Here is a 12,207-nt window from a genome sequence, read left to right as displayed (position 1 = left end):
TACAGTGTTCATCTTAGAGAATGCATATTCATTTTAGATTCTGTGTTGTATGTTTTTTTTTTAATTATTATTCATTTTGATTTCATAACTGTAATTTTTATATAATATTGCTCAATATTCTGGCTTATAATGTCATCCAGGGCGCCAGAAACGTCACTGCAAGTAAATGTACAGTTTGGTACCTTTATTAATGAGAGTGCGCAATCCACAGGCACACGCATTTCAGTGTGCCATCTAAAAGCCTACTGTAAGTGCATCTGCATTAGCACTAAAACTATTCAAACTGCTTAACCGATACTTCCTACAGACCTGTGAGTGGCCATGGTGAGGAGGAGGGGCTGGTGTGTGTGTGTGTGTGTGTGTGTGTGTGTGTGTATGTGTGTGCTGAGATAGGCTGTCTTATAATGCACAGTAAACACTTGCTACAGTAGTCATCCCTCCTCAGTGAAGCAGCGCGTCCACTGTGCACGGAGAAGGCGACTTGATTTGGAGCAGAGATGCGCTCAGAGGTTCACTGTACAGGAGCTCTACAGGATTGATTTACACACTTATACTCTACAGAAGCTCTACAGAAGTGATCTGCACTCTAACATTCTACAGAAGGACTTCTACACGAGCGAGAGCATCCTGAATAAAGAGAAGAAGTATGGATTAAGGAGGGCCAAGCCCGAAGCGGACCGCACTGCTCCGGAGCTACAGTACGGGAAGGATGCCCGAGCGAGGATGTGCAGCAGCCGGAAGATCGTATGCAGTCTGCTGGTGCTGTCCGTGCTGCAGGTGGGGCTCGGTGCGGCCAGCATCGCGCTCGGGGCCGTGGCCATCAGCAAAGCGCGGAACGAGCACAAGAGGCAGCAGGGTCATGCGTCCCCGGTGTGGAGCGGGGTGTGTGTACGTTTCACTTTACATTGTGTAGTATTTGTCTTTGCGCAACTTCATGTGCGCTTTATACAAATCTTTTTTTTTACAGCTTCAAATAATACTGGCTTAAAACAAACTATGCAAACTTTAGTTTAAAAACCATTCTCAACTCTACGCAATTTGCGCGCTTTGACACAAATCTAGGCTACAACTACAGCAAGATAACCTTAAATGTAGTTTGAGGGATTTTTAACATCAATAGTAGTTTGAAAACTAAACAGCTCTCTGCAATGATATCATTCATTCCTCATGCAAATCTGTGCTGCAGCTCCAAATAATATACAATTAATTATTAATAATTAAAAAAGGCAAAGTTTAAAATAAAGGTATAAAGATATTTTGCGCAAACTGCAGTGGAATACTCATTAAACCTATATGTAATTCTCTCAGTTCCATTTGGTTATTTAGTTAAAAAAAAACAACAACTGTTATTGTGTCTAATTATTAAAACTCATTTTAATCCAGCAAATATCTCTAGAGTCTCACACATTCGGACACACGTTCCTTGCGGTATCATTGTTCTAAGGGAACTGGACAAAATTCATTATTTTTACACCAAAACTTTCTAATTAGCTTCAAAAGCCTTGTTATTAAAATGTGTTTTTATCAAGGAACACTGGATTAATCCAAAATTATTTATTTATTTATCTATTTATCTATCTATTTATTTATTTATTTATTTATTTATTTATTTATTTATTTATTTATTCATTATTATTATTATTATTATTATTGTTGTTGTTGTTGTTGTTGTTGTTGTTATTATTATTATTATTATTATTATTATTATTATTATTATTAAAGCAAATTAAAAGCTTACATTAAAATGTAAAGCAGCCTCCCCTCAAGAGGTTACATAGAGCGTGTATAATTTTTTTGAAAATTTAGTTTAGTTGTTTTTACTTTACCTACATTATTAGACTCTTAAGAGCATGATAATACCTTAAATTAGTTTTATATGTGCACTATGTTCACAATTCCTGGTTAAAGATACAACTAAATGTGCATGATAACATATCACTTTTGTGACAAGTAATAGTACAGCTTGCTGTTTCTTTCTCTAAGAGGGAAAGAAAGCTCTATATTTGGTTTCAGGTGTCCTATACTAAGAAAAAAATAGTACCATGCTGTACCTTTCTCTGTTGCTCTGGTGATACACTCAAGGATACAAAAGCATGGATTCAATTTTAAAAGGTGTGTCTAGGGAAAAGATACACACTGAGATACACACCCTTGGGAGTACCAACCATTAACAAGGAAGGGTACAATTCAGTACTGTTTCATTCTAAGAGTGTATATCCATACTCTTTAGTATAGTCTTCTATAATACCTGAAATGATGTATATGTAGGTCTGACTAAATACATACACAATGTATGTAGTAAATGGTGTCCAACTTTTTATTTTAAATACAGCAGAGAATATAATGAAACTGAATTTGCTCTGTTTCATGTATCTTAGTACTGATGGACTGTATCTCAACTCTCTGAGACGTCAAAGTCAGCTGGAGACAGATGTTATGATCTCAGAAGTTCAGTTAGGGTTCTCTTAGTCTGCGCTGAAAACCATTTACAACCCCACTTCTGGGCACTTTAGTGTAAACCACTTGGGCGTATCAAGTCAGACATGATCTATAATCCAAGCCTTTTTGTGATTCAGTTCTCCAGATCACATCCATATACCGCACTGTATTGACCAGGCTGGATATACAGCAGGGTTAAGGATAGTATAGATAATTATAGCATGCAGCCTGTTTCTGACCTGGATGGTGACCTTTAAATAGTTTTCTCTTCAGCATTTTTAGCACAGTACAGTAATGTATTTTTGCTTCGTCTACTTTTCTAGTTCCTCGTCTGTGGTCTCTGTGGGATGCTGTGTGCGAGAAAAAGGACTGGCCTGGTTGTGAGTACAAGTAGTTCTAACTATTTTAAAATTAATCTATTAGACCTTATCATTGTGGACTCTCTGTAAGGAATTAAACACAACTGGAAACACTGTTATAAGACAATAACTGATAATATAGTGATTTCATGTAGCCCAGTCTAAAGCTGATTATCTTCATGAATTTGTTTTTGTTCTTCTTATACCACAACATTTTCTTAACGATTACTGTAAAAGAAGTCAGTTCCTGTTTTCACGTAGGTTTTTACAACTATGAACAGTTCCTTCCTCCTTCACTTGTCTTATTTTTTCCTCTTTGACTTAAAGTTACAGCTTTACCTCGAACTGTTGCAAACTGCCCATACTGGATACTCTTAAATGTGTTAAATGAATGCAACCTGATATCACCATTATCATATCAGTGATAATACATCCCCTAATCCATTTTATGAGGAAAGTCCACTATACCATCACCACATAGCACAGCTACAGTCAGATTGATGTTATAGAAAATTAATCAACACCTTCTGACTAATGGAATTTGAGAATTTATCAGTGTTGTGGTATAAATCGAAATATTACACATTTCATTCATTACAGACATACCTGTGTGAAATCATATTGTACAATGAAAAGCTAGATGATTTGGTACTGACATTATTCTAAAACGACTGACACACACTATAAACAACAACATTTAATTAATTAATTACAATAAATTCACTAAACTCAATTGAACAGTTAACGTTTGGGGCAGGGATAGTCCCATACCTATACCTTTTTTATGACTGTATTTACAAGAGCTTAAAAAAATCCACCAACCTCTCAATTTTTCCCCAGACATTTCTTACATCATTTTAGGTCATTTAACATCTGGAATTTTTAACAGTACTTAGATCCTGGGTCCTGGGACTCAAATGCCCCTTTTCCACCAAAAAGAACCGGGTGCTGGTTCAGAGCTAGTGCTGGTGCAAAGTTGGTTCCACTGGCGAACCTTATAAGAACCGGTTTGTCTTTCAATCGGCTAAAGAGCCATCACAGAGCCGAGTCTGACGTCACTGTATACGTGTCACGTGTCCCAGCAACTTTAGCGCAGCAGCGGCAAACACAAACACATCAACAATGGTGGATGTTGCTTTACTGTTAATGCTCATGGCTTTGTGAACCTACATTAACACCCAAACGGAGCAAATCCAACATGTACGTGCAGCTCCATGTAATCTGTAAAAACGGAGGTTGTAACCGAGAAAGTACATAACGTTATTTTTCATTAAAACAGAAAAAAGTTAGCCTTAGCATGTAGCTACTTACTATCATGTGTGCTTAAAGTAAAAAAGTATTAAACATTATTATACTTAAGGTACATTATCAAATGCGCTAACAGTAGCCCCGCCCACAGCCCCTGACACAAGCGGTTCTTAAGTCTAGACCAGCAACGTTTTGGTGCTACTTAAGAACCACTTTTCCTGGTTCAGAGCCGGTGCTTTGGCGGTCGAAACAGAAAGAACTGGTTCTAAATTAGGCTCTGGCTCCGAACCAGCACTCGAACTGCCTCGGTGGAAAAGGGGCAAAAGTGTGATCTGGGCAGTGTGTGGAGCACCAGGGGTGCTGCAATTTTTTAATATTGTTAAATTCATGGTTAGAGTGAATCCGGTTATTATTTGTATTGTCACAAATGTTGACGCAAGTTGTGTTGAGTGGGTTTAACGATAACCTCAGTAACTCTAAAACAAGTAGGTTTATAAATAATGTCACTTCTGTCTTAATGACAATTTGAATAAAAATTGTGGATACTTAAGAAGTGTAAACTATACAGCTTCAGTAAACAGCAACAAAAGACATTTTAATAATACGCCTAATATTTGCATATTGCTTAAACGTTATTAAAATTTCTTACTGTTATTACTTGTCTGCATTTTCTCTCAAAGATGTGGACTTTCCTGCTTGTAAACAGAGATATTCTGTGCAACTATACTGCATGGATGAGGAGATTCAATTAGACACCTTGAAAAGAGAGGTGGAGGAGTCACAGGAGAGAGCGTTAATGACAAATCTATATCAAAGTGAAACCTAGTCTGAAAGGTCTTGAGGTTGCCCTCTCAATGACGGCTTGTTTTTCTTCCATCCTGTCTGTCTTCTTTATGTCTCTCATCCCCTTGCTCATATTTTCCCTTGACACATCTATGACAAGTCTATTAAGCACCCATCACATGCTCTATTATTGCACCATAATTAATTACTTTTACATTATTTCTGAATCTTCCACATACATCCTCCTCTCTCTCTCTCTCTCTCTCTCTCTCTCTCTCTCTCTCTCTCTCTCTCTCTCTCGCTCTCTCTCTCTTTTATTCTCACTCTTTCTGTTGTTGATTGAATTTATTATATGTGCATCTGTGATTGAAATGTTTCCACACATTAGTAAATGATTTAATAGCCTCTCTGGTTTCCTAATGGCTCTTTGTAATGGCATTTGGGGCACTATGCCATATTAGTGAAGGCTGTAAACTATCCAGACTCTTTCCATTGGCTCATCACTTTCTGCTCGCTATAGTAAAGCAGTACAGCATGCAAATTTGGGGTGGAAAGCGCTTATCTAAAACTGTTCTCAGTGCTTAGACCAACAGGAAAAATGAGTGTACAGAGAGGTGACAAAATACCGGCACGGCAAAATGTCATATACAGAATCAGCACGGTGGCAGTTCTCAGGTGGGAGGAGGCAGGTTCAGACAAAATGCTAGACATTTTTGCAAAAATAAATAAGAAATAATAACAAGACAAAGAATTTGCTAATGGTTTAAATAATTTAGTGGCTTAAATATGTTCAATGTCATATACTGCTCTGAAATGTTTAAATACTTTTATGATTCCACAAATTAAGTGCGTTTGAATGTTAAGAATAAATACAAAATTTAAAGCTTGTTTCATTTGAAGACAAATAAATCTTCTAATCATTTAGAAAATACATTATTATTATTATTATTATTATTATTATTATTATTATTATTAATAATAATAATAATAATAATAATAATAATAATAATAAATAAATAAATAAATAAATAAATAAATAAATAAATAAATAAATAAATTTGGATTAATACATATTTCCAGGAAGTATTTCACATATCCAGCGTTCCTTGATAAAAACACATTTTAATAACAAGGCTTTTGAAGCTAATTAGAAAGTTTTGGTGTAAAAATAATGAATTTTGTCCATTTCCCTTAGAACAATGATACCGCAAGGAACGTGTGTCCGAATGTGGCTTGTGCTATGTGCTGCTCCAAAGCACAATTAAATCAGAATGCATTCAGACTTTATTGAAGGCTGCATCCCATAGACTTTAAATACACTATTAGTAGTATGACTAATTACTAAAGATACCACCTCTGTGAATTTGAGATGTGAGTGAGTCTGCTAACTATAGTTAGCTAGCTATAATAATCGCATCTGGCTGCTCTTAGGATGTGTGTTTTTTTATTTAGCAGTCTCCCTGATCTCTGTGTATTGAGGTCAGAACATTATTTAACCTGTTTATTTTCTTCCCATGCCTGTTTTTAAATCCTAAACCATCCACAAGCTGAATAGTGGTATCAAACTAGCTACGATGTAGATCAGAAGGTCAGTGAAAACGACGCGCAGTAAGAATGAGCAGATGTCAGATATTACTGTTTAATATAAAAAAGTAACCCTGGCTAACTATCATGAGTTAAACAACAGTTAGTTAAACAACCCAAACAACCTGATCATTACAATTAGTCACTAGTACATTGTTTGCCAGCTATGATCTGATATAAAAACAAGTTTAGCAATGTAACTAAAAAAAGATGTTGCTGTATAACTCCCGTTACATCGTCTTTTGTTAGCAACAAGCTAGCCAGCTAACTGTGATGAGTGATGTATTTTATGTTACTGTGTAAGTATGATGTATGTTACTGGATAGTCAGTGTTATAGGTTTAACAGTTGTATGATGACTGATCTAATGCACTTGCTTATATACACATTATAGGTCATTTAAAGTGCTACATTTTTAATGTTGTTACTCTGAGTCGCCATGATAACTTGATGTCATTTGCTGTACTCAGGGTTGAGGAGAACCTTCACGATTTAAGAGTAAGAGTTGAGATGTTGTTTACTTAGTTTTTTTCCTAGTCAGAGGTTTTAGCTATATTAATGCCACATGTGTAGTTACATCAATGAAATTTGAAAGAAACTTTTATTATGTGTGCCCTTAACTACATCATGTGTTGGGAATTATTTTAGATTCTTATTTAGGGTACACACAAAAGAATCTGTTCTAGTTGTCACAGATGGGGATAAGTGGAGATGATTCAGCATTGGCCCAGTTCATTAACCGCTGGTTACAGGATCACAAGCTTTCCCTGGACCCGTAGGTTGGTTGGTTGGCTATATGTCTCTAAATATTGAGGAAAAATAACTTATAAAATATAAATATCTGTTTAAAGACATTTTTATTGGTACTGGTTCGGTTTTGGCAGGATGTGATTCTGCCAAAAGAAAGCTACTGCACCATAGAACCTAAAACACTTTTGTAGATGAAAAAACATTAAATCGCACATAATATATTTTAACAATATTTCTTTAAAAAGAAAACACTGAGGAATCCTTTTTTGAGAGTCTAATACGTGTAAATACAGTATGTACAAAATGACTTTCTGGATGCCACAGGCTGCCAGTTTAATCCTGATTATGCTGTAATACTCTCAATACTATCCTTCCCTCTCACACTCTTCTCTCTGACTCAGATGATCCTGTTCTCAGCGTGCTGCATTTGCGGCCTGATCGGAGGAATCCTGAATTTCCAGTTTGTTCGGGCGCTGGTGAAACGTCCCGATGCGGTGCGTTCGCTGTACATGGCAGCCATGTCTCTGACCTGCCTGGGAATCAGCAGCTGCACCCTGTCCACCTGGCTGACATGTCGGCTGGCCAGCAGCGAGCAGCGGCGCATGTTCCTGGAGCGCGAGCACTCGCTTCATCACTCGCATGAGATGACCGAGAAGGTAGAGGACGAACAGAAGAGAGGAGAGGCCAGTCCGGGTATTTCTCAGTGTCTCAGTGTAGGCTTGCACTTGCTTCTCAGTGATTTGTTACAGTGATAGACATCTCTGTGTGTGGGGGTGTAAAAATAGATAGTTCCTGTCTCACCCATAGTGCAGATCCTTACTTGATGCATTTTAGATAATTAGGCCTCTCCCTGATCATCCTGCTCTCTCTCTCTCTTTTCAAACAGGAGGTAATGGATAACTCCAGTAATGGCATCTCACAAATCACATACAACAGTCGGAGCGCATCGCCATGACAAGATTGTGTGTCATTCCGATGACTTTGCACTCTCAGTAGGATTGACGTTAAGGAGCTGAAGGCCATCCGTAGGACTTTCCTGCACACAGCAGGCCTGAGGATACTTAATGCTACTGTGGAGAAAAAAAAAAAAAAAAAAGGGAGAGATCATCTCTGTGGAATGAGCACCAATCAGCATTCAGGGATGTGATGCCTCAGGAGTATTTATTAGTGAGTACAGAGCATTGTATCAGTGAGCACAGAACATGCATGTAACCTTTACTTTCTTTCTCTCTCATATTATCCCTGTCCCTTTCTTAATGCATTCCTCCTGCATCTCTCCTTTATTCCTATTGATTATAGGTTATGGGAATGATGACTCTGTCTCTCAAATTGTCTTGTATGGCATATTGAATGCTCGGACCTCAAATTACACAAAATGCACAATGTAAAATGCTTGTACAAGAGAATAATTTATTGATTTACAGTATTTTTATATAGAGGCTTCATATAAAAATGAAATAAAATGATTTAAATGCACCTTGTCTTTTTTTGACGTTGACACACACACACACACACACACACACACACACACAGGGGTATTTCTATTTTTTTTTTATTACATCACATAAATAATACTCTACATCAAATCCCCAAGATATCCCAAAAGAAATTGTTAGGTTCTTTTCATTTTTTAAACAAAATAAATCTCAATAAGGACCATAAAGGCCTCTAGAAGATAAAAAGTCTGGAGATTGCAATTTAGTGTATCCTACATGTTTTTGGACAATGAGGAGAGAAAACTGGCTCCAGAAGAAGCTGCAAAACTTTGAGCATATTTATATGTGTATGCGCACATGAATAAGGGGTTAATAAGTTACAAGTAATAATTTAAAATGCAACAGTCTTGCAGTAGCTTGATGGTGAAGGTGGACGTGCCTGAAATGGTGAGTCTAAGGATCATGATCGAAAGGCTTCTGGTTTCAATTCTGAGGAACATCAGCATGATTTTTGCTTTTGGGAGCAGGTGAGGATTTTAAGGTAGAACCTGTCAGATTTTAAGGACATGGCCAGATTAGTCTCTGGGAATCAAGATATCTAATAATAAATATAATAAACCACACTGACCATAAGTGATTGCTGAAAATGAAAAAATGAATGAATGAATGAATGAATGAATGCTGAGCTGCTCTGAGAGGAAAGAGGACGGAGTGGGTGTGGGCTGTGTAAACGTGTCTTGGAATCCATGTATAGCTGCCTTTATATAAAAAAGGGAATTTTTGGTAGTAAATTTAATAAACTTACACGTTTGTTTGTATACAAATTTTGTTAGGAATTGTATCAGTAACCGTGTAGTATGATGCTTTGTTACCAACATGAATTTGATTCTTTTCCAGTAATATTCATCTTACACCACATCAATTTGTCATTGATTACAATTTTGCATTTATTAAAGTATGACACATCATATGTTTTATCCGTTTATAGTTAGGTTTAATCCAGAGTGCTATCCATGAAATTTAATTCTGGTTATTGTTTACATAAACAGCCTTTTCCTCAGCCTGTTAATGAGAAACTCCATCCATCCATCCATCTTCTACCGCTTAATGAGAAACTGTAAAACACAATATCTTCTGGCAGAAAACTAGTAGCTTTACTGTTGACAGTGCTGACACTGGAGACTCCTTCTGACAGTGCTGACACTGGAGACTCCTTCTGACAGTGCTGACACTGGTGACTCCTTCTGACAGTGCTGACACTGGTGACTCCTTCTGACAGTGCTGACACTGGTGACTCCTTCTGACAGTGCTGACACTGGAGACTCCTTCTGACAGTGCTGACACTGGAGACTCCTTCTGACTGCTGACACTGGAGACTCCTTCTGACAGTGCTGACACTGGAGACTTCTTCTTACAGTGCTGACACTGGAGACTCCTTCTGACAGTGCTGACACTGGAGACTTCTTCTTACAGTGCTGACACTGGAGACTCCTTCTGACAGTGCTGACACTGGAGACTCCTTCTGACAGTGCTGACACTGGTGACTCCTTCTGACAGTGCTGACACTGGTGACTCCTTCTGACAGTGCTGACACTGGAGACTCCTTCTGACAGTGCTGACACTGGAGACTCCTTCTGACAGACACTGGAGACTCCTTCTGACAGACACTGGAGACTCCTTCTGACAGTGCTGACACTGGAGACTCCTTCTGACAGTGCTGACACTGGAGACTCCTTCTGACAGTGCTGACACTGGAGACTCCTTCTGACAGTGCTGACACTGGAGACTCCTTCTGACAGTGCTGACACTGGAGACTCCTTCTGACAGTGCTGACACTGGAGACTCCTTCTGACAGTGCTGACACTGGTGACTCCTTCTGACAGTGCTGACACTGGAGACTCCTTCTGACAGTGCTGACACTGGAGACTCCTTCTGACAGTGCTGACACTGGTGACTCCTTCTGACAGTGCTGACACTGGAGACTCCTTCTGACAGTGCTGACACTGGAGACTCCTTCTGACAGTGCTGACACTGGTGACTCCTTCTGACAGTGCTGACACTGGTGACTCCTTCTGACAGTGCTGACACTGGAGACTCCTTCTGACAGTGCTGACACTGGAGACTCCTTCTGACAGTGCTGACACTGGTGACTCCTTCTGACAGTGCTGACACTGGTGACTCCTTCTGACAGTGCTGACACTGGAGACTCCTTCTGACAGTGCTGACACTGGAGACTCCTTCTGACAGTGCTGACACTGGTGACTCCTTCTGACAGTGCTGACACTGGTGACTCCTTCTGACAGTGCTGACACTGGAGACTCCTTCTGACAGTGCTGACACTGGTGACTCCTTCTGACAGTGCTGACACTGGAGACTCCTTCTGACAGTGCTGACACTGGAGACTCCTTCTGACAGTGCTGACACTGGAGACTCCTTCTGACAGTGCTGACACTGGAGACTCCTTCTGACAGACACTGGAGACTCCTTCTGACAGTGCTGACACTGGTGACTCCTTCTGACAGTGCTGACACTGGAGACTCCTTCTGACAGTGCTGACACTGGAGACTCCTTCTGACAGTGCTGACACTGGTGACTCCTTCTGACAGTGCTGACACTGGAGACTCCTTCTGACAGTGCTGACACTGGAGACTCCTTCTGACAGACACTGGTGACTCCTTCTGACAGTGCTGACACTGGTGACTCCTTCTGACAGTGCTGACACTGGAGACTCCTTCTGACAGTGCTGACACTGGTGACTCCTTCTGACAGTGCTGACACTGGTGACTCCTTCTGACAGTGCTGACACTGGAGACTCCTTCTGACAGTGCTGACACTGGAGACTCCTTCTGACAGTGCTGACACTGGTGACTCCTTCTGACAGTGCTGACACTGGAGACTCCTTCTGACAGTGCTGACACTGGTGACTCCTTCTGACAGTGCTGACACTGGTGACTCCTTCTGACAGTGCTGACACTGGTGACTCCTTCTGACAGTGCTGACACTGGAGACTCCTTCTGACAGTGCTGACACTGGAGACTCCTTCTGACAGTGCTGACACTGGAGACTCCTTCTGACAGTGCTGACACTGGTGACTCCTTCTGACAGTGCTGACACTGGAGACTCCTTCTGACAGTGCTGACACTGGTGACTCCTTCTGACAGTGCTGACACTGGAGACTCCTTCTGACAGTGCTGACACTGGTGACTCCTTCTGACAGTGCTGACACTGGTGACTCCTTCTGACAGTGCTGACACTGGTGACTCCTTCCTTGTTTTAAATAATTCTACTAGAAAACCTTTAATCATATCAACGAATATTTGTTCTTTGTTAAAAAGTAACACATTTTTAAATCTGTTTAATATAAATCTTAGATGTGACACTCATGGAGCTTACCGTTATCAAATAGTAAGCTAATACAAAAAGCTAAACAAAAGCTAATACCCCCTCACAAACACAAACACAAACACGCACGTACGCACACGCACGCACGCACGTGTGTTAAAGGTTTAATTACCCCAAGCCCACGTGTTATGAAACATGAAAGAAACGTGTTTATGACCGTTTCGTTCTCCTCCTCTCCGCTAGGTGGCGATAAATCCCACTAAAACA

General features: G+C 39.6%; 1 protein-coding gene across 3 annotated transcripts; it reads left to right on the top strand.

The window, feature by feature from the left end:
- The first annotated feature begins 390 nt into the window (after positions 1 to 390).
- Positions 391 to 8,638, top strand: LOC132864154 (transmembrane protein 196). Of its 3 annotated transcripts, none has more exons than XM_060897433.1 (4): positions 391 to 882; positions 2,763 to 2,819; positions 7,564 to 7,875; positions 8,049 to 8,638. In XM_060897433.1, the coding sequence occupies exons 1-4, from the start codon at positions 724 to 726 to the stop codon at positions 8,115 to 8,117; spliced, it is 597 nt and encodes a 198-aa protein (XP_060753416.1). In that variant the 5' UTR covers positions 391 to 723; the 3' UTR covers positions 8,118 to 8,638. The 3 variants fall into 3 exon arrangements, with proteins under 3 accessions (XP_060753416.1, XP_060753417.1, XP_060753415.1); XM_060897434.1 differs by having other exon boundaries at positions 391 to 888; positions 7,564 to 7,855; XM_060897432.1 differs by having other exon boundaries at positions 391 to 888.
- The last annotated feature ends 3,569 nt before the right edge of the window (positions 8,639 to 12,207 follow it).

This window comes from Tachysurus vachellii, chromosome 21 (assembly GCF_030014155.1).
Source record: "Tachysurus vachellii isolate PV-2020 chromosome 21, HZAU_Pvac_v1, whole genome shotgun sequence".
Classification (NCBI taxonomy): Eukaryota; Metazoa; Chordata; class Actinopteri; order Siluriformes; family Bagridae; genus Tachysurus; species Tachysurus vachellii.
This window is presented reverse-complemented; position numbering and strand designations above follow the sequence as displayed.